Here is a 23,409-nt window from a genome sequence, read left to right as displayed (position 1 = left end):
GTCTCGGTTATACATGCCAGATCGGCTGCCTCATCCACAATTAAGTCGTGGATGAGGGAGGTCTTATTATGCACCGATCTGGTATTTAAAAGCAGCATCTGGAGGCCCGAGGGCTGGCCGATAGAGCAACCAACAAACCTGTGGGTGCAAGGAGGACCGGAACATGGCACAGCCATGGCCCTTTCCATTAGAAAGTGAAATTGAGGTGTAAGTTACCAATATGCTCTAGGAAAACAAGACTGTATCTGCCGGCAGAGGAATTTCCCCAGAAACAAAGACAATAATGATGTCTACTTCAACCTTCTGCTCTTTTTGGAAGTAAAATATACTTCAGTTGCCTTTTTTATTTCAGTCAGTGTGAGAAAACAGAATATCAAACTTGAACCTTGATCTCATACTATTGAACAAGAACTTAGCTGTTCTGGTAAAGGATAAAATGAACCCTCCTGTTCTGTTTCTGGTAACTGAAGACCCTAGAAGTTATTAGGACAGAATTATGAACTGAGGCAAAGAATGGAGAGAGTCATTTCCCCCCCAGAAAAGCATTTCTCATTGATATTTGCAGCTCTTCAGTTATAACAAAGAACGAAATGAATTTGGCACAGATAATCACATCTTGCTACCTCTTTTCCAATCTGCCTTTTTTCCTTTGCCTGAGAAGTGTTGAAGTGAATTCTGCTCTGCTTTGTTTGATGGCACATATAATGATAAAAGAGGAATATGGAGGCTTTGATTTGTCTGTAAAGGGCAAACATATGCATGGCAAGTACTGACTCTGGAAGAACAGAAGGAAGATGCTTCTAGCTATGGAATTTTAACCAAACGATAACAGTTTGCAAACAGATGCTTCTAAGACAGATATATGTTGTTTTGATTCAACATAAAACGAAGTTCTGTATTAAAGACAATAAGTTGTTTTCTGCTAAGATTTTCCACTGACACTTGAAAGAGTAACAAAAGATGTCCAGATTAGTGAAACAAAAGGGATGTTGTTATTCCTTTGCATTTGTACATTTGTACTGTTTAGAGGAGAGGAACTTTGGCAAAGTCATTGTAACTTTCCTCCCCATCCATCCTCCAGTGTTGTCATACATTACATTATAGGAAAATGTCTGTTTTAGTGCAAACAACCTAAGTGCTAATATATCTAACAAGACAAGCAGCTTAGCCATAGATCTCATAGAGATCTAATTCAGACCTCACCACCACCATGCCATCAGGTGATGCTTGATATTACCATAGTATTACTTACAATTTTGGACATGCTGCTTTGTTTGATACTCTAATACAAAATGTGTTATTTCGTTGGCATTTCTCTCCAAGTGTGTGTTAAGTTCTTGTTTCTTTAAACCACTTAATTCTGAATTTGCCAGTGAAAGTATTCCAGAATAGATGTTGTCCTGAGATTTTATCAGGGTGTGTCTGCATGTGTATAAACATGATCTTATTTGACATCAGTGCATGTTGTATCTCTTGGCTAACCTTTATCAGGAATTTCATACTATTTATCACTACGGTTGCACTTTCTGCTTTTCTCTCATATGCAGGTGGTCCGTCCGTACCAAACAATGTCCAATCCGATGAGTAAGCTGACAGTTCTCAACAGTATGCACTCTCATTTTATTCTGGCTGATAATGGAACCACAGGAAAATATGGGGCAGAAGTGAAACTTCGCAGACAGTTGGAAAAGCATATCTCACTTCAGAAGATAAATACAAGTGAGCAATTTCTATATTTTTCTATAATCACAGTGACAAAACTAAATAATTCTATTACTCTGACCATTAACATTTTAGAAAACAGTCCAGATTTAAAAGGTATGAAATTTCCTCCCAGTGAAGATGTGACAGGAAAAAATGAGACAGTGCTGAGAGGATGGCAACCATATTAACCAGTGTGCTTCCAGCTATGTACAAATTGCAGCCAAGTGCTCCAGTCCGATCCTGTGGGTAATTTCTACAGTGTCACGTTGCTGATGTACAACCCCCACCTTATCATGCAGCTTGGTTGTACATCAGCATATACCAATCAACAGAAGGCCTCAGCAACGTGTTTCACTAGGATCAGACCACTGATGCACACGTAAGGCAAGCTCAGAACTGAAATTAAAAAAAATCCAAAGAACCAAGGAAAACAAGTAGTATGCTTAGCAGATGTTAAGGAAGGAGCAGAAAAGGATGCAGTAGGCCTGGAAAACAGGCCTACTGTAGTGTCAGAGGCAGTAAGCCTATATACCCTAATTGCTGGGGAACATGGGCAGGAGGGTCCTGTTGTACCTGTGTGCTGCTTGTGGGTCCCTGGTCAACAGCTCATTGACCACTGTGTGAACAAAGTGCTGGACTAGATGCACCCTTGGTCTGATCTAGCATGGTTCTTCTGATGTTTGTATGTTCTTAGGAGTGAAGAACCCAAGGCCCAGGGGCCAAATCCAGTCTCCCAGCCCTCTGGTGTACTTGGAAGGCCACACCCTTTCCCCTAAGCCTACCCCTTACCCCCCAACCACCAATTGTTTGGTGGTTTCCTGGCATTTGTGCAGATTTTTCCACATTCTAAAAGGTTGAGATGCATCTCTTAAGGCTTCGTTACTGTCAGTAACAGATTTACATTGAAATATGCCGTTTTGCTTTTGTATTTCTGGCCCTGACCCTTTTGCCTCAGGTCCCACCCACTGCTAAAATGTGGCCCTCGAAATAGAATCCGTCCCCCATGAGATGAAAGAGGTTCTGCACCGATGATGTAAAGGCTCTCAACAGAACTTGATACCTGTTGTTTTATTGTTTTACTATGTACAACACCATGTACATTGGTGGTGATTTATTAAATAACAACAACAACATCATCATCATCATCATCATCATCATCATCCTGCCTCCCTCCCCCAAGTAAATCAAAGATAATCCCTAATATGTCACCAATGTTTTGTTCCCAGCAATAATATAAAACAAAAACAGTTGACTAAGGATTTCTGTGTGCAGAGTTCATCATAGATAGTGGAAAACAAGGAGTATGTTATATATATTTAAAAAATCTGTGTATTTAGTGTATAAAGCCAATTTCTTATATTAAAAATAACTGGAAATAGGAAACAAAAGAGGCTTTTATGTGTACATTAAGATTTTGTGAGCCACCAGATTAGCTTGGTATTCTAATAGTAGAACATACATTCACCAAAGAGCGCGATATCATTCATTGATTGGATACTCTCAGTTTATGAAAGCTGCTGGGGAACTTATAGAATGAGGAAAAAATAGTTTCCCATTCTTGCAGATGCGCTCTTAGCTTGCACCATCATGGGCAACCAAAGTGGAGATGGCACATTCAAGAGACCCCTTCACAACACCCAGAAAATCCATGGGGAAAAGTGACCTAAGAGTGACTTTTCGTTATCAAAAACAATTGTGTTAATCAGGGCTTAGAGAGTTCTATACTTGGCTTTTCCTCTTTCACCCATTTTTGGGAGACAGTAGGAAAATATTTTCAATAGTTACAGAAATGTTCCCCTAAGTCTATGGTTGTCAGAGTGTCCTACTGTGTTCCTCAAAAGATAATGTCACAACCAGCATACTTCTATAGAGGTCTACTCAGAAACAAGCCCCACTGAGTTTAGTGGGACTTACTCCCAGTTAAGTGTGTATAGGATTGCATTGTAACGGAGGCTTAAGTTTTTTCTCACCTTGTCCGTGTGTGTGTGTGTGTGTGTGTGCGTGTGTGCTGTTGTCATGTTGTTTTCATGTTCTCAGTGGAGCACTTTGCTTAAAATAATGCTTTGCTTATTTTATTGAGTTTATTTATTAAAACATTTGTATCCTGCCCTATATGTATTTCGTTGTAGTTCTTAAAGGATGCTGGGAGGTCATGCAATCTTCCTCCTATTTTCTTTTAGTTTGCCTGTTCCAAAATCTGAAATAAGAAAAGAAAACTATTGGCGATATCGCTTAGGTTTATTCTATTTAATTATGAGAAAGTTGAAATGGGTCTTCCCAACCACCACCACCACTACCTATTATCCCCACAAGGATAATAGTACAGCTTCTGGATCTGTCATGCAGTAATGTTTCCTTTCTGTGGCCTACAGCTATCACTTGCATTTGTGTTACTATTATTTCATGGTGATAGGTTACTGTAGGGCACTAAGTAAATATATTGGTCATGTCTCCTTCTGTGTGCCTTCCATATACTATATTTATTACATATATTAGTTAGACTTAGAAGCAGATTATTGCTAATAAACTGAGATTTTTAAATGTTATTACCTGCTCTGATGCCGTTTACAAATTTCAAGAGGCACTCAGAGGCCTTTAATGGCCAGGTGTCACATCAGACAAAACTGTGTCACCATTTCCACCATCTTTTTCTTCTACTGTCATATTGATTTTTGTGTCTAACTAGGGTCTTATTTGTGGGGGAGAATCTGTATTATTCCAGTATTTGCTTTCTAGATGTTACTATGAGCAGATTTGCTTGACTAGATGAAAATGCTCCTTTGATTTGGAAACATTGGGGTAACAAATAGCTGGGGACCCAGTGCCAAGGGTGAACATGACACCACTGCAAATTGTAGTTTGACATATTCTGTACTCTGAACCGATGGAAATGAATCCACTTATTTCGGCCCCTAAAGTATGACACTATTGATTCATTATTTTCTTGTCAGTTCTGAAAGGGCTCGGCTGCGTTTACATTCCGCATATTGCACTTACTCTTGAAATATGATAATGTTATATACTTCAAGTATATTTTCTGGCTCAGTTTGATATGCCTAATTTCACAGACCATTTCACATTCATGTATCATCCATGGATCAGTGGTGGGAAATTCTATATTAGAACTAAATACAGCTTAGTGCCTATAGAAGAATTGTCTGGGCTTGACTTCGGGATGATGTGTAATACTAACTCTCTCCGCTACTTTCCACTACATGTTTTCTAAAGCTAAACTTGTAAATCTCTACTTGCGTGTAATACATTACATGTTAAAACATAACGCTTCGGTATTATGTGTGGAAATATTCAGACAATTGAGAAAAACATTTGACTCAATCTCTTTGAGTAGATATTCCTGTCAGAGTGAAAAGGGGTTATCAGGGTGGGATAGAGAATGTGGTTGCAAATGGTATCCATCCTGTTAAGTTTCCTCTTTAGGACAAATTAAGTTGCTTCTGACAGTCACTGCACGCCAACAATGCAGGCAGGCTGTGTAGATGAAGAGACTTGACAACCCAGCTACCGTCTGCTGGGTTTACATTGCCTTCCTCTGCTCCAGACAATATTGTTTTATAGAAGTAATAATACAACAAAACCAAACTCAATTTTATTTGTTTAGATGTACACAAAGGCTATTTTGTTTCCTATGAACCAGTTAGTCTTATATGAATCATGGCCTTTCCCACTATTTGTATCCTGAAATTTAGCCATGAGGAAAAGGAAGTAATCTCAGTAAAAGCAGTAATCTCAGAAAAAACAAGTGTCTGCACAAGCAAATGCTTTCTGTCACACACACACACACACACACACACACACAGAGAGAGAGAGAGAGAGAGAGAGAGAGAGAGAGAGAGAGAGAGAGAGAGAGAATTCCCAGCTAGCCAAGTACTGATTAAACTCTCACCCTCATTCAATGAATAGGTGCCACTATCTTGCATTTGCTTGTGCATATCCAGTACAGTTGCTGAGTTGTGGGTAGCATGCGTGCAAGAAGTCTCACTGAGAGTTTAGTGAAACAATGTCAGTCACTTCCAAGACAAGCTGAGAGTGTCAAGACTAGGTTAGAGAATAGAACTGCTGAATTTGAATTTTTTGGAAGATTCATTCCTATTATTTGTTTATCCTGCCTTTTTTCCTCTTACAAGGAACCCAAAGGGGGTTTACATGGTCATCCTCTCTATCTTATCCTCCCAACAACCCTGTGAGGTAGGTTGGGATGAGAGTCTGTGACCGAAGTCACCCAGTCAGCTTCATAGCTAAGTGGGGACCAAAACCCAGGGCTCTCTAGTTCTAGTCCAACACTCTAACCACTACACCACACTGTCTCTCTGTTACAATAAAAAGCAATACATAAAACATATAGTGTGTGATTACGCAATAGCATTACGTATATTCATCTTATTCTAACAACCAAGGCACTGTTATTATTTTGCTTTGGATGTGCCACTGTATAATTGTTTATAGGAACAGCTTTGTACAGTGAGCATAACAAGAAGCTTCTCTTTTGTACCATTGCTTCTAGTCACATTTCCTCTAAATAGTGAATATTATTGGCATCAGATTCTAGTGCAGATATTGTAGATTTTCATTTGGAACTAGAGACGTGACTAGGAAATATTTGGCCTATCTGAACAGATTTATTTACAGGTGCCATTGTTATGTGAAGATTTTGCTAAGTGATCATTCTGTTATGAAGAATTGATTTTTTTTTATCATTGTAAAAGCAAGTAACTGGCCTACATTAAGTGTGAACTTTTCAAATCCTGTTCTTCTCTGTTAGAAAATGCTTTTTCTTATTCTGGGGATTTTTTCCTCAGATTTGATTTTTGCATAGGAAACTTTCTTAATTCATTAAAAAATGTCCTTAAATCTGCAAACCACTGCCAACAAAATATGGCTTGATTCTAGGACTATCAGCTGATCAAATAAACACTCAGGTACAAACTGCAGTGTAGGTACATCAAAGCACCATCATTCTATACTAGTATTGCAGGATCACACTGCAGATATGATAGCTTCTTTGGGTTAAATTTGGGTACTACTGTAACTGAATTCCCTGCTTGCTTGGATTGCATTAAGCTTTGTTTAACAGATGCTCTATATTGTACAGCTGTCCTAACTTGATTATATTCTAGGATTTTAAAAATGTTCAGTTTAAGAGAAATTGGCTCTACAAGAGCAAAGAAATAAAAGATAAGGTACTGCTGTGCAGATAGAAGCAGGCAGTGCAACTCCAGATTTAGGACAGGGCCTGAGCAAGATGCCCTCCTGGGACCCCTCTTTGAGGGGGCTCGCCACTGTCAACACTGCCGGTTTGTTTGCCCTCTCCCTCTGCTAACATGGTGCCAGGATGCTTTTGTTTTCTTATTTTTATTTTTCATATTTGTCACGCCATTACTTCCTTGATGCTCTGTTTAGCCAATGGAGATCAAAATGTTCTCACCTTTGCCTCCTGGATTGCAGGGGATATCACCTCATGGACAAGGTGGCAGCTTTCTTCTGCCTTCTCCAAAAATGCAAGCAGTGGTTCTGCCTCCAAACCATTTAAATAGCTGAGATATGAGCATCTGGAATGTTGGCACCCCTATTTTGCCGCTGTGGTTTGGTGAGCCATGCAGCTAGATTCCCAGTCATTCTAACTGACTACTATGGGATAAAGTAAATGGGCTGCAATATGGGCCACAACTGAAGGGTCACAGATGGGTTCAGAGCAGTGTAGCTTCCACAAGCTGGGAGCTGTCTTCACAACACTGAGTTGGCACCGCCTTCCCCCAAAACCCCACAGTTTCCCTTACCCGGGCTGGCGTCAAGTAATCCCTATGCCAGAGAGGGAGAGTGGGGGTTCCAGTGGTCATACAGATACTGCCCTCTGCCCTCTTCCTGGTTTCCAACAGAACTGCCCCCCAACTGGCCGCAGAGTGAGGTCAGATGGTGGAAAAGTCCTACTGACCTTTCTCCCATCAAAAAAGTCAGGGTAACTCCTCAACTATTTCAAAGTGCAGCTTCATGGGAAAGCCCTGTGGTGGCTGCGAATCTGTGGCTGCATCATATAATTCATGCAGTGCAGATTCGTGGGGATTTCGTCACATATAGACAACTCCCTGGTGTCCTTGGCTGCATCCTTTTGCTTCCTCCCAGGTAATTGAAAGGAGAAAGAAAAACACTGTACTTTGGCAATGCTACTGCAGTGAAGTCAAAATGTGCCTTCTACTTTTGCATGACCCAGTCCTACTTGCATTTTATCTCAAGGGATATAATGTGTCTGTGCAAATGGCACTGTATATGGGGATCTTTGCAATTTGCAGACCCATTCCCACCATAAGGATGAGTATTTCACTTGTATTTAATAACAACAAGAATTGATATTCACTGTATGTTAATACTAAGCAGGGTGATATAATTCCAACATTAGCACAGTGTTATTATTTGGTAGGGACTGACCAAAAAACTTCAATATTTTGATAGAACAGCAGTTCGTAGGGCTGAACAATTAATTATTTAGCTATTCAGAATGGATATAATGGTTATATCTTTACTTTATTTATACTTGCATTGATTGCCAGCTCTATAGAAAGAGTAAGGAGCTACAGGGAAAATAGAGAGTTCGGGAATGGATATGTGTTTGCTTCTGAGAATCATAGGGGGAATAAAATTGTGGCATCTTAATTTCTAGTACCTAACCTAATCATCATAAATCAGAAGCCAGCCTGCAAATCAGCTATGCTGTTTTTGTGTGTGAATGCTGTTCTTTGTACTCAGTAGAAAGTAGCTATTATGTTTCTCTTTAGAACAGCTGATAGAACCAGTAAGCCTGCTGAGAAAATAGAGAACAAATAGTACTTTAAAAAAAAGTGTTGCCTTCATATATTCGCAGTGTAAAGGAAAGTAAGGGAACAAAGTAACCTTGAAAATGTTGAAGTACTGCATGAAAAATCCAACTGCAACAGAGTAGCGTCCAACTATTCAGTTATTATTACTAAATGGCTCGTACACCTTCTGACAGTGATCACCAAGTGATCCATAGTCATGGGTTTCAAAGGGTTAGTTTCAACATTCTGCCCTTAAACAGGGTATTTTGTACTTAAAACATGCCAAATTGATGCCTATTCAAGATTTAAAACATCAAAAATAAAGCGTGTCCATAATCTCTCACCTCATCCTTGAAATCTCCTTGCAAAATGAATATATTCATGGTAGGGCTTGCATGTTCCCCCATATACTTTTGTAAAACCTTGGTTATTTGTAGTAAAGCTGTATGCTGTCATGATTGGCAGGTCATCCTAGGAATAATGGAACATGTTGACTTATAACTGGGCCTATGTGAATTCCAGAATTCCGTAATCCACATCACTACACAATTGCAGCATTTGGTACTGTGCACAGGATTCAGTATCCTAACAATGTCAACTTTCATTTTAAGCTCTTAAATGTTCACGCTCTTAAGATGTTGCAAGTATGTGGGCAGTGCCTACTAAAACCTAAAGAGTTAGAAGAAGGTGTGCTTCAATATCCTTCATAGCTGTTTACCTTCCACAAGATTGGCAGAAGCAAAAAAAATTTTTTTTAAAAAATGCAAACTCAGAAGAGGTGTACAAAGCTGTTTGATCTGCATGATTTTATTGAAGCCACAGAATTCAGTTCGTAAGAGAGAGTAGTGCTCAGGTTGTTCCATTATAAATATTTTAAGCAGACCCAGCACTGTCTGTGACACTGCTACAGGATTTTTTTTCCTTTAAAAACATTTATTTACCCTTGAAATGTTTCCTCTTGTAGTACAAATTATACCACTTCCTGCTTTAAAACAATGGATTGACTCAAGGCTCGGCTTCTAATAAGCAATATCTATAAATGCATGTTTCATATGGGTTTACTTTGGAGTTGGACTTGATGGCCATATAGGTCCCTTCCAATTCTATGATTCTATTTTGCTTTCTTTCAAATGTTCCCACATACTGAAGTCACAATAGGGGGATTTGTTTACTTTATTAAAGCAACAATTTAAAATTTATAGGCTCTATATAATCCAGACTACAGCATAGAGCAGGACAGGGCAAGATACTTACTGATTAGTCCAAAAACTAACACAAAATTACTTTTTCTGATTTACCGTCATTTCTTTCATGTAAGTAAGTATAGAGACATAAATGATTGGTATTTCTTTATCAAAACCAATTAAACCCCAGGGCAAGTGACTTGTATCACTCTTAAATTTAACTAACGATAATGTTTTCTGTAATGATTTTACTATAGTATAGTCAATTTTAAGACCAGCTCAGGTAGACTTATGAACAAGAGTAAAAATGGACTGGAGAAAAATGTAGAGGAGGTTCATGCTGAGTGGCAAGTTCTAACACTGCAAAGTGTCTGCAGTACCACGTAATCATGTGACCCGTGGACTTCCCTTTGTCATCCTATGCCTGAGAATATATGAAGGGGGCTGGGAAGGCAAAGGGACGTTCAATTGTCATCACCAGCATCTTCTCTGACCATTACACCACCATCAAATACATTGGAATGCTCATTTACTTATGTCCTGATCTTCCTTTCACATTCTGTTCAGGAATCAATGCATTTCTATATGCTAGGGGTGCTTCCCTGGTGTCTGGTTGTGGCTGGGAACAGAATATGGTTGACAAATCTGAATCTGTGGCCTTAGCTAGACCTAAAGATTATCCCAGGCAAATGGAGGGGTCGTCCCTGCCTGCTCCCAGGATCCCCTGTATATCATTTGGATGCACAGGGATGATCCCGGGACGATCCCGGGATATAGGCCTGGTCTAGCCATGGCCTGTATCTGGAGACAAGTGATGTGACAACAGATGGGCAGGTTATGTGACATAACAGTAAGAGATTGCTGCTATTTGAGAGTTCTTTCTTTCTAGTCACTTAGGTTTATCACCTAAAGTTAAATCCTCAGCTATTCTTGGACTAATTGCTGAACTCCCAAGTGCTGTAGCAGTGGACAGGGATTTATGAACATCAGAATTTCTTCTGTGATCACGGATTTCCCTCTGGGAATTAGTTGTGTGAATTTTCATTCAGACAATGGGTTGGATCCAGCAAAAGCCTCTTGCTGATGGAAGGACTCCTTCCATCTGTGGAAGGCTTTTGATCCATTGGAGCTATTCTGCTGGCTGAAGAAGGGAGGATGAAATATTTGATTATTCTCCCCGGCAGCCCCCTGTGTCCCCTGAAAATTTGCTCCAGAAAATTGGGGACAATCCAGAACAGTAGGGGAGATGGCAATGGGTCTGCAGAGGGATGGAAAATTGGTGGAAGTTGCCTCCCCACTTCTGCCAGTGAGAGCATTCTGGGAGGTTAAAATTTCTAGATACAACTTAATATATTCCTCATAAAATAGAACAGATTCACTCATCTTTTCTCTTTTTTAATCATTTGCTATCATGCTGCTTTGTGATTTCAGGTTTGATCCAATGCATATATCCCAAGTGAGTTTCTAAGTTAAATTTTCAAATCTAGACCTGAAATCTAGATAAGGAAATTGAAAAATGTAGGTAAATTCTTTGCAACTGCTTATTTGAAAATAAAATTACTCATTTCACCCAGTTATGAGGTGAGTCTAGAAAGTACATGATTATAAGGACTTTGACAGAATTACAAGTAAATAGATTTTAAATCAGTTTTTCATGACCAACAGTTTAGTTTTGTCAAAGAATACATTTTGCCATAATTATTTGATGTCCTTCAAAGTAGTGAGGGATATGTTCATTAGAAAAGTAAACTTTGCAGATTTATCAAGGTTTTAAGATTTCCAAATTGAAATCTGGTTATTCCTTATTTGTTTTTGGCCCATTGTCTACAACCCCGAAGTATTTAAATCTATTTCAAGCTCTAACATGAAAACAACAAGTCATTAAAAGCAAGCCTAATGCCCTAAATAATGTTTCTGAGCCATTTCATCCCATTCCACATAGCATCCCAGAACCTTGGCCTCTCAGAGGAAACTCCCAACTCATTATTGATTCAACATCAGCTGTAGCAAGGTCTAGAAGCACAAATATGAGTGTGCTGAATATATCTGTGTCCTTTATAGTGTCTTTCATATGAGACACTCAGTTTTCCCTTATGTCAAGGACAATTGCAAAAGAAACTTTTAGCCACAGGACCTGTCTTTAATACCAGAAAAAAGGACGGTGGTTCATCACAATATACTGCTGTGGGGTAAATATCAGGAATTCGGGTGGAGGGGTTCATTCTCTTAAGCATCCTGATTCATGTTGGAAATAGATCTGACTCATCACTACCTGAGGCTTTGTTACTGCTTTCCTGAAGATGTGTGCATTTGTGTAAATGAGCTCCATCATACCAGTGATTTATTGCACTCTCACCATGGCTCATATGTGTTTTTGCAACACGGTACTCCCATGACATTGTCCCTGTCTTGCACTCATTTCACCTCTTCCCCTCCCTTTTCCATCTTATTTTGGAGCAGGGAAAGTCTTTTGTTTTCCCTCTGTGCACAATAAAGCTGCTCCTTCCTCCCGTGTATTGCTGTTCTTGCACTATATCAGACCATCCTGTTTTTTATTGGGGCATGTGTATTAAGGGCGGTATTGCTGACAAAAGAGGAGGGTGGGGCCATTCTCCACTCAACTGCCGAACCATAAAGGGGGAGGGAGAGATGGCACCCAAACACCCCATGGAGAAGGCGAGCGACACCGACACCACCTGTGCTGGTACTCAGTCCCATTCAACTCTATGGTTCTTACTCCTGAGTAGGCATGTCTAGGTTTCCTGAGCAGAACAATGTTGGCTTCCCCTTGCCATGCCAACAATGACCACAAACGTCTCCAAAAGCTAATTGTAATGTTTTCTCTGCACTTATCTTGTTTAATATGCTCTTAGGGGAAAGTATAGTGTGTTGTTTTGCTGTAATTGCACACTTTCAGGCTGCCATACTATTGTATCTGTGCAGGAAAAATATATTTAAAGATATAAAAAATTAACTGCAGGAGGAAAGAGAATGTAGGGGGCAAGAGATTTCACCAGCACAGTAGCGATACAGGTGAAAAGTTACATGAGTTGAAATTGCGTAACAATGCACAGATGTGAAAGTGCCCAGTGCTAGACTCGCTAAGGAAACAGAGGGGGGAACTGTGGACTCAAAGTGTGTGGGGGGGAAGTAGGAAGTGAGGGGGAAGTAGGTGTGAAGGAGCTCATAATATAGCGGAGAGCAGATTTCACTTCATCTGACTCTGGAAATAAACAGTTCTTTGTTAAAGCACCCACAGACATGCACTTGCAAGTTCACTTGTGCCTCTTATGTCACTTTGAGGGTTACCCAGGGAGCCACACTGCCAAATACCCACTGGGGCAAAGGCCCAGTAAACGCTGCTGTCAACATTGCAATTAACTTACACTGCAGAGGTGCAAATTGAATACCTGGGAGCTGAAGCATATCGAGAAAGAGGCAGCCTCAATACAAGACTTAATTGCAAATGACTTTTGGATGGAGAAAGGGGAAGCATCCTGTTCCCGTTACTGTACAAGTTATAAGGTTCCAAATACAATGCATGCAAAGGCAATCTCTACAGAGATTAACAGGCAGGCAAATAAGTGGAACCAAAGGTCAGAAGGGACTTTGCTTAATAGTACTGGAAGAATAGTACCTGAACAAGAAAATAAAACTCTTTTGTGAAAAGAAGACTTTACTACATCCTAAAGTGACATAAAACATTCCTCTTTTCAACTAAGACTTTGAACTTTATTGAATATATGAATAAAGAGGAGCTATTGTTATATAATGCTTTTATATAACAGGAACATGTTTCCATTCACCTTGTATTTCATATTTAGGGACAATTGCCTTGTTTACATCTTTCAAAAGACATAAACAGACATGGGCAACAATATCTCTGTAACTTGAACTTCATATATATTTCTGTACCATATAGAAACTATAATGACTTAACCATGGAAGCACTGTGGTGCACTTTCATAGCCAACTTTCTTTAACCTATACTTATAAATTAATATTTTAAATAGTGAAGATACATTCTTGGGTTTTGCTTCAAGTTAAAACTGTGTCCTGAAATATATAATTTACTTATCAAGGGGGGAAATGTCAAAGTTCTAATGAGGACATAACTACTCATATGAGAGACAGAAGTCTGCTATTGAAAAGAACATCTTGATCTCTCAGTAGCATGTACTAGTCACTGTAGCACAGGGGTGGGCGACTTTGAGGTGGGGGGCAGGACCACTTTTGACACACACATGCCTGGAACTGCAGGAAGAACCAGGACCTCTACTTTTCAAACTACTGCTCTTTCTGGACCTGATTAAGAAGGACCTGATGTGTCAAGCATATTAGAAGGGCGGCCTCATTGGAGTTAACTTTTCCAAGATTTCACAAAAGCACCTGTAGATCACATGAATGAATTTTCAAATGCTAAGAAGCTGGCAAGAGAGAAGGATTTGGAGACATGTTCCAACCACCTTTTGATCTTACCTTTGCAGTATAACAATGGAGTGTGCCATTTCTAAGTGCAGTGAAGCTTGATTAGAAATGTTTGAGAGTAACTAGATATCTGAAGTCCAATGCAGCAAGGGCAGAGGAAGTCTCTGGATGCTCCAATTACTATATCTGAATTGGAACAGGCCACTAAATCTATGAGAACGATCAGCCCATGGATCAGATGGTTGCTCTTCAGAGCAGTATAAGAAACCATCTTTGAGGCCATCATTCTGTCCTCCTCAAGGCAGATATGGCTTCATAACAATGCACCAACTATAAACCAATTTCTCTTATAAATGTTGATATTAATATGAACATGCTATATTAAGGAATAACAAAAACCTGTCTAAAATATATGTTACTATTGCAATATGGGTACAAATCAGGGATGGTCAAGGAATTTAAGATTCATTTAATCATAGATGTTGTAGATAATGTCTATCTTATGTTAGATGTACAGTAGAACAGTGACAGTACCGTTGTTCAGTCTATGTGCCAATGTAGCAAAAGTGATATTTATATGAACATTTTTAAAAGAAATTGGTTGTGACCACTATTAAGTATTTTCCATATACAGTTGTGTGAAAAAGAAAGTACACCCTCTTGGAATTGTATGATTTTTACATATCAGGACATAATAACAATCATCTTAGCAGGTCTAAAAATTAGGTAAATACAACCTCAGATGAACAACAACACATGACATATTACACTGTGTCATGATTTATTTAACAGAAATAAAGACAAAATGGAGAAGCCATGTGTGAAAAAGTAAGTACACCCTTACTGCTTCCATAGGAATTAAGATGCTAAGTAGCAGACAGGTGCTGCTAATCAAATGCCTGTGATTAATTGATCATCAGCAAGCATGACCACCTTTATAAAAGCCAAAGTTTTTTTCAGTTTGCTGGTCTGGAGCATTCAGGTGTGTGTTAACACAATGCAAAGGAGGAAAGACATCAGCAATGATCTTAGAGAAGCAATTGCTGCTGCCCATCAATCTGGGAAGGGTTATAAGGCCATTTCCAAACAATTTAAAGTCCATCATTCTACAGTGAGAAAGATGATTCAAAAGTGGAAAACATTCAAGACAATTGCCAATCTTCCCAGGAGAGGACGTCCCAGCAAAATCACCCTAAGGTCAGACCATGCAATGCTCAGAGGAATTGCAAAAACCCCAAGAGTTACATCTCAGACTCTACAGGCCTCAGTGAGCATGTTAAATGTTAAAGTTCATGACAGTACAATTAGAAAAAGACTGAACAAGTATGGTTTGTTTGGAAGGGTTGCCAGGAGAAAGCCTCTTCCCTCTAAAAAGAACGTGGCAGCATGGCTTAGGTTTGCAAAGTTGCACCTGAACAAACCACAAGTCTTCTGGAACGATGTCGTTTGGACAGACGAGACCAAAGTGGAGAAGTTTGGCCATAATGCACAGCGCCACGTTTGGTGAAAACCAAACACAGCATATCAGCACAAACACCCCATACCAACTGTCAAGCACAGTGGTGGAGGGATGATGATTTGGGCTTGTTTTGCAGCCGCAGGACCTGGGAACCTTGCAGTCATTGAGTCGACCATGAACTCCTCTGTATACCAAAGTATTCTAGAGTCAAACGTGAGGCCATCTGTCCGACAGCTAAAGCTTAGACAAAATTGGGTCATGCAACAGGACAATGATCCCAAGCACACCAGGAAATCTACAACAGAATGGCTGAAAAAGAAAAGAATCAAGGTGTTGCAATGGCCCAGTCAAAGTCCAGACCTCAACCCGATTGAAATGCTGTGGCAGGACCTTAAGAGAGCTGTGCATAAACAAATGCCCTCAAATCTCAATGAACTGAAGCAACGTTGTAGAGAAGAGTGGGCCAAAATTCCTATTATTATTATTATTATTATTATTATTATTATTATTATTTATTTATTTATTTATTTATTTATTTATATAGCACCATCAATGTACATGGTGCTGTACAGAGTAAAACAGTAAATAGCAAGACCCTGCCGCATAGGCTTACAATCTAATAAAATCATAGTAAAACAATAAGGAGGGGAAGAGAATGCAAACAGGTACAGGGTAGGGTAAGCAGGCACAGGGTAGGGTAAAACTAACAGTAGAAAGTAATAGTAGAAGTCTGCACAACATCAAGTGTTAAAAGCTTTAGGAAAAAGAAAAGTTTTTAGTTGAGCGTTAAAAGCTGCGGTTGAACTTGTAGTTCTCAAATGTTCTGGAAGAGCGTTCCAGGCGTAAGGAGCAATGATGTGAGAGACTGATAAAGTCATACAGAAAACGATTACTTCAAGTTATTGCTGCTAAAGGTGGTTCTACAAGCTATTGAATCATAAGGTGTACTTACTTTTTCACACATGGCTTCTCCATTTTGTCTTTATTTCTGTTAAATAAATCATGACACAGTGTAATATGTCATGTGTTGTTGTTCATCTGAGGTTTTATTTACCTAATTTTTAGACCTGCTAAGGTCTAATTGTTATCATATTGTTATTATGTCCTGATATGTAAAATCATACAATTCCAAGAGGCTGTACTTTCTTTTTCACACAACTGTATAATAGTACTGTATTTATTAGCATAGGAAAATATATCTAAAATTTTAGTTTTTCTTCTGGAACTATTGCTTTGAAGATAAATTTAATTGCAGGGCATCAACTACCAAAGTAACTGGGCATTTAGAAGGATAACCATCTCATACATTTATCCCATATTCTCAAATGAGTTTGTTGTTAGCGTATTTTCCTCAGCTCCTTGAAGTCTATCATTTAATGCATAAAGGTATATGACAGGGGATATTTATTTATGCTTCAAAATCTGAAATTGAAAAGAATAAGGTTGTTTTATCCAATCTGATAGTCAATTATTACAGTGTATTAAAGCTCCCAGTTAAATGTGTATAGGATTGCAATCTGAGGATGTTGTTCATTTGAAAGTTTCATTGGAATAAACTGAAATAAGAAATAGTTTTGGTAACAGCATAATTTTGAAGTACTATTATTTGTTTTATGAAATATCAATTCAATTTCATTCATGGTTCAGTCAGTGACAAATTATGTAGGGAGTCAGAATTATGCACATTATGCACTGATGGCTACTATAAGATAAGGGTTTGGGACATTGCAAAATATAACAAACTTAGGCAATTCTAGAATATTCAAATATGCACCCCTTAGTGAATTCAGATGTTTCTTTGCATGCTATGGGGTTTGGTTTTCTTATTCTCCCTGTTCATGTATATAAGTTTGGGCTTCATGCCTTTCAAAACCTGAGTATTGTAAGAGTACTTTTATAGTAATAATAAATTTGGGTGAATTGTTTATTGCCATATTGTTTATTGACAGTATTGCAGCTGTCAGTTGGGATTACTGTTATAGTTCATAGTTACGTAAAGTTAACTTTAATGCAGAGCTCCAATGGAACATCTGCATGAACATTGACTTCAACAGAAGAGGTCTTGCACATTCATTTTTGTTGTGTGCATAGAGCTGTTCACTCCACTGAAGTGAACTGGGAAGCTCTTGCATTCATGAGAGTTTAATATGCACATTGGGATTCCTGCATAAGCAAGAACGTGCTGAACTGGTACCATATATCTCCTTTCAGCTTTAACTACCTCTCCTTGTTTAAAAAGGCATGGTCAGTATGCAAATTATAATCTTCGTTTATACATTTATTAGCTAGCAAATTATTCATCATGTAAGTGAAGTTATTTGCAAAGTCTTCTGGATGAACCAGATTTATCTCCTCTGCAAGGCATCTCTGGCGTAGAACAGGTTTTAAGGATAGTCTCTTAATTCTGCTTTGCCTTAATGACAAAGTCAATCATTTCAATTTGTTTCCTTCTTTTTGTGTGTTTTTGTTTGATTTGCTGCCTTTGCTTTTGTTTTGCTTTTGTTTGTTTCTCTGCAGGGATTGGGCAAGGGGTCCCAGTGGTGGCTCTCATTGTGGAAGGAGGACCGAATGTAATCTCTATCGTCCTGGAATATCTACGTGATACTCCCCCAGTTCCAGTTGTAGTATGCGATGGCAGTGGCCGGGCTTCTGACATCCTTGCATTTGGCCACAAGTACTCAGAAGAAGGAGGGTGAGTGTATTGTGGAATAGATTGTTGAAGTAAATCCTTCTTTGCAGGTATTGCCATTTAATATTTGCTCATTTCATCTGTATCAGAATCATAATTATGTTGGCGATAACGACTGTAGCTGACAGTTAACGTACAATACCAATGGGAGGGACTCCACATGTGCTCCAATACATGGAGCTCATTCATGAGCTGGATTCCCCAGTCAGTTCAATGGAAGGGTCAAGGTCATGAATGCATTTCTTTGTTGGTCTGACCTATTTTTTCCACTGAAGTGAATGGTGATGCCCTTGAAGACCTGAGAGCCCCAAAGTAAATAACTAAGAGCACAATCTGGGGCATGCTGGGAGTTGTAGGATGTTTTTTTCTATCTAAACATGCATAGGACTGAACACTAAGGCAAAAAAGAAATAGACTCTTGATTTGTCTGGAGTGATCATGAAACCAGTCTTTTGAACAGAGATTCTCAAAAATATTATTCTCAAAGCTAGCCCTTTTGGGTCTAATTGTGCTTCTTCACTTTATTTGAATATCCCATGGTTCTGAAGCTCTCTTTATACCAGCAACAGTTCACATGATGTAAGCAAAGGGAGATCATTCCTAGCTCCTGTTTGCAATTCTAAATAGGCCAGCTGGAAATAACATGTTAATATATTATTTTTAATTGTAAAGGGGTTTTAAATGCATAAATAAATATTGTTAAAGATGTACTATTGTTTCTGAAGTGTACTTTAATTGTCATTTTATTTTGCTCTTTTGTAGTTCTGATAGAAATGCTTTTGAAACTTTTACTGCATGTGGCAGAGCAGAGGGGTTAACTTCTCCTATTCTCTATGTTCACTGCTGGCCCTGGTGACTGTATGGATAAGGGCAATGTCTCTAACCATTCTCCTTCCGTATAACCTGTCTCAAAAAAAAACACTAGGTTTTGGTTTCAGGATCTCTCCAAGACAAAACCTTTTCTCATTCATATGCACTGGCAGTCTGTCCTGAGTACACAGCACCAATAGCTTATAACCCCTCTGCTTAGAATCAATAGTATCAAGCTGTTTGTTTCAGAACCTTAATGTCTTCTTACAGCAAGAAGACACAAATGTGTAGACTTCATGCCTGAAGAACAGTAATGTCTTTGAAGAAAAGATTGCTAAGGTCATATTTGAGGCTAAAGCAAGGGCTACACACGAGGTTCATATTTTACATGAGAACATAAGAAGAGCCACACTGGATCAGACCAAGGGTCCATCTAATCCAGCACTCTGTTCACACAGTGGCCAACCAGCCATCGGACAGGGATGAACAAGCAGGACATGGTGCAACAGCACCCTCCCACCCATGTTCCCCAGCAACTGGTGCACACAGGCTTATTGCCTCAAATACATCTTTGGGATTCATGCGGAGAATGGCTTCAGTCCTGGTCTCCATCTTTGCCCACACCCTTCTGCAGATCTTAGTGCCTGCTACTCTCACACCCACACAGTCACTGTCTCCCCAACATTCAGGGCCTTTTCAACCCACCCACCCCCAAAAAGGCTGTCATCGGCACAGTGCACATGTGTATGTGAATCTGCTTGACCTCCTCTTGTGGCGTGGTGGTGCAGAAGTGCTTTCGAGGTGACACCGAGTATGTGTTTTGAGGACAAGATTTATTGAGTGGTTGCTCTAGATAAGATGCTGCTGCCTCCGAGCTAGTGACCTACTAGGTCTACACACAATCTGTAGACATGGCACCACTTTGTAGGTGCACGCCTGCCACCATGTCATGTTTGTCCAAAACTGTCCAGCCCTGCATTGTATCCCAAATTTGCCTCTTCAGGTATAGCTGGGAACCTTCCTCATTTTCTTTGTGCCACCACAAACTCTAAAAATATTGCCCATGCATAACGATATGTTTGAAGTCACTGTTGTGACTTGAGACTCAGATCCCTGAAAGAATGCTTCTCCTTGTACCAGCCTGCCTGTGCCTTAAGATCGGCAGGGGAGGCTTTTACAAGGTGCCGTTTACTCATTGTGTGACACTTAGGGAAAGTGTTTTATGTTGTATTTGATTGTTTTTAAAATATATTTATTATTACTTATTTGTTTTTTAAGTATCTTGCCCTTGAGTCTGGAAGTATGCAAACAGATAGCAAGGGATGGATTTTCTAGTGGTCAGGAGGTGGAACATCAGTGTCCTGCACTTCTATTGCTACTGTATCCAAACCTCATGATCTCCTTTTATTCTAGGACTGAGAGTATCAATATAAGGCTCAAGGTTTGGATCAGGCCAGCAACTCCCCCCTCCCAATTCAGCCTTCAAGTTTATAGTCTTGCTGACATTTTAGTATTTTGCTTTTGCTAAAGGAAGAGCCGTGTGTGTGTGTGTGTGTGTGTGTGTGTGTGTGTGTGTGTGTGTGTCTATAAGTCTGAGAGAAGGAGAGAGTTGGAGAGAGTAATATCTCAGGTTTCCTTGATAAACTCTGACTGAACAATTTTGAACTGGTTTGTAATAAATCTCAGTGTTTGTTTATTTGAACAAACTCTATTAGGTGGAGGGAATACAGGTAGTTGTTTTCCTGACTCTTGTTGCCAGCAGACTAGCTCAAAACAATCAGCATTTCAGGCTGACCAGAGGCAATTTTTCTAACTTTCTAGATGTATCCTCCAAATATTTGCTGGCAGGAATTTGTCCCTTTCAGCCTAGTTGATGTTGACACCCTATATCTAATTTACTTTTCCATACCCCTTCATTGCTCTGCATCATTGCAGCTCTAATCAAAAAATCCAATTCTTTGAACAACCTCGATGTTGGAAGTGGAATAATGTTACAAAATATGAATAAAGTAGTTTATATATGCCTAATTTCCTGTTTATTTCCAGTTCATTTCTGTTTTATTTTTGCTAAAGCATTACATTGCTTTGGTGCAAACCTTTAAATGGAGGAAGTAGTAGGGTTCAGTCGGCATGTACAGTTTAGTTTCATTTAATGTGACTTCACTCCTTTCTGCTAATTCTGTTGTAATATTTCCCTTTGCACTCACTGTAGTACCGAAGTGACAATGGAAACCTACAGTTATATAGTTAGTTTCAGTGCAGGCAATTCAGCTTCTGAACTTTTCTAAAGAAAAGACTCCTGTGGTGACTTTAAATGAAGGGTTACAGATAAATAGCAGCAGGATGAAGAGACCTTGGGAAGAGGTATAACGTTGTCTTTTGTTGTATAGCCCAACTTCATCAGTAAAAAGTACTGTGAATAGAAGCTTAGAACTGGCAGTAGTTACTACTTATCCCAAAGTATTCAGACACACACACACACACACACACACACACACACACACACCCCTGAAGTCATCTGGTGACAACCCACTAAATAATTTAGAGTTGGCTGTGGACCAGATCCTGAAACTCATCTGCTCATTGCAGTGTAGCAGGCTTCACAGTTGAAAGACTGCAATGCAATTTAGTGCTATGTACATTATCCTCTCTGACACAGGGCGTCAGTTCAAAAGAGATTTCCATGTCAGACAGAAGGATGCCAGGGCCCTGTCATCTGTCTCTACTGGATCTGCCAGAGCAAAGAAAGGAGCCATTCTGCTACGGGGGGTTGTTCTTTAGTGGGTTTGGCATAGAACTACACTGCCAAATGAGAGAATGAATTCATTCAGGCACCAGTCCTGAAAATATTGTTGCTTGTGTTGGAAGGTGGCTTTATTGGAACAAACTACTTCTAAGTGCTTCTGTGCCTGTTTGACTGACAGATAGAATCATCATCTTAAGTTTTTAGCTTAGGAGGTTTCATATGCTCCCTGTTCTAGATTCAGGACTCAGTATATCAGTGGCTCTAAAATGCTTTGAGATTGTATATCTTTTTTTAAATACAAAATGCTTGAATATCATATACTTGTTTGTATGTCTAACGAATACCTCCAACTCCCCAAACTCATAATTCATATATACCAACTGCAGAAAAAATTCACAATCCTGAAACCAATATGGCCCCAAATCCTCTCTATTCAATCTGATGCCACTTGTGATCAAGTTTACTGCTTTCATCACAATAACACGCCTTTTGCTAACTGCTGCAATCACCTGTACCTGAATACATGCACATGCATGCATTCACAGACAGACACGCACACCCTTTGGGAGAAGAATGTGAGAAATCCCATAAGAATGGGAAGTTCCAAATGGAGTTGGCAGAATGAAGAGAATCTAGGTATCATTACACTCTCTGTGTGTATGTGCGTATGTGTCTTGCATAGTTCCTTATAAATTCTCAAGAACCCTCAAGAGTACTAGTATTCCAATTTGGGATCAGTTGCAGTACATTTCTGACATCCCACAAGTTAAGTAAGCAATCCCACAAGTGTACTCACAAGGTACATCTATGACAGACACTGTATAGTCAAAAGGACTTGCCTCTGTGTCTACTCCAATGTCAAATGTGTATAGCAAGCTCGTTCTAGAGTTCTTAATACACCATGTCTAATTTCAGATTACATAAAGCTGCAACCCCCTGGTGACGTGGGCTTATATTTGAGAGAAGAAATGTCTTGTGAGGGTGTGTGAGACCTCTTGCCTTTTCTTTTCTGGAATAATACATCAGCCCAAGTTAAATTCTGCGGTACTGCTTCATAATTGGCAGCATTTATGTAAAATAAAAAAGATTTCCATGGAGATACTTTATCACAATTTATAAATACAATGCTAACAGCACAGGATATATAGGAATTTAAAGTGGGTCTTGACCTTTTGACATTCACTGCAAGATATGCTGTTATCCCGGGTTCATATCATGTACATTCTGGCCTATGTACTAAACTGTAGTCTTTCCATTGTGTCATGTAAGCAGACAGCCAACACAAGAGGCATACATCTCATAAATACTTGAGATGAAATGTAAGAGAGTCAGAAGGTGTGTCAGGCTCTCATGTTAATTTGCACAAAATGGGACTAAACATCCATGCAGAAATAAATAAATTGCCTCTTAATTGAATGACTCAGTGTATTATTAGGTGGTCAAAACTGAATAAACAGGTTGAATATAGGTTATGAGTAATCTCCAGACACTTCAAAATTTGGGGGAGAACTGTTTACTATTTTGCAAGATATTTAACAGCCATTTCTATATAAGTCTCTCTGATGGTAGCACTTTTGTTC

The 23,409-nt window shown here is 39.3% G+C and overlaps 1 protein-coding gene across 2 annotated transcripts in view; it reads left to right on the top strand.

Moving 5' to 3' along the window:
* The window catches only part of TRPM3 (transient receptor potential cation channel subfamily M member 3), a 283,758-nt gene that overhangs the window by 164,469 nt on the left and 95,880 nt on the right, over window positions 1–23,409 (top strand). For both annotated transcript variants that reach the window (XM_063129338.1, XM_063129339.1), the window contains exons 6-7: window positions 1,548–1,719; window positions 18,102–18,276. In XM_063129338.1, the coding sequence (XP_062985408.1) occupies window positions 1,548–1,719; window positions 18,102–18,276 (347 nt within the window). The remainder of the gene's footprint in view (window positions 1–1,547; window positions 1,720–18,101; window positions 18,277–23,409) is intronic.

Source organism: Elgaria multicarinata, chromosome 6, assembly GCF_023053635.1.
Source record: "Elgaria multicarinata webbii isolate HBS135686 ecotype San Diego chromosome 6, rElgMul1.1.pri, whole genome shotgun sequence".
Classification (NCBI taxonomy): Eukaryota; Metazoa; Chordata; class Lepidosauria; order Squamata; family Anguidae; genus Elgaria; species Elgaria multicarinata.
Note: the sequence above shows the minus strand (reverse complement) of the source record. Positions and strands in the feature narration are given on the sequence as shown.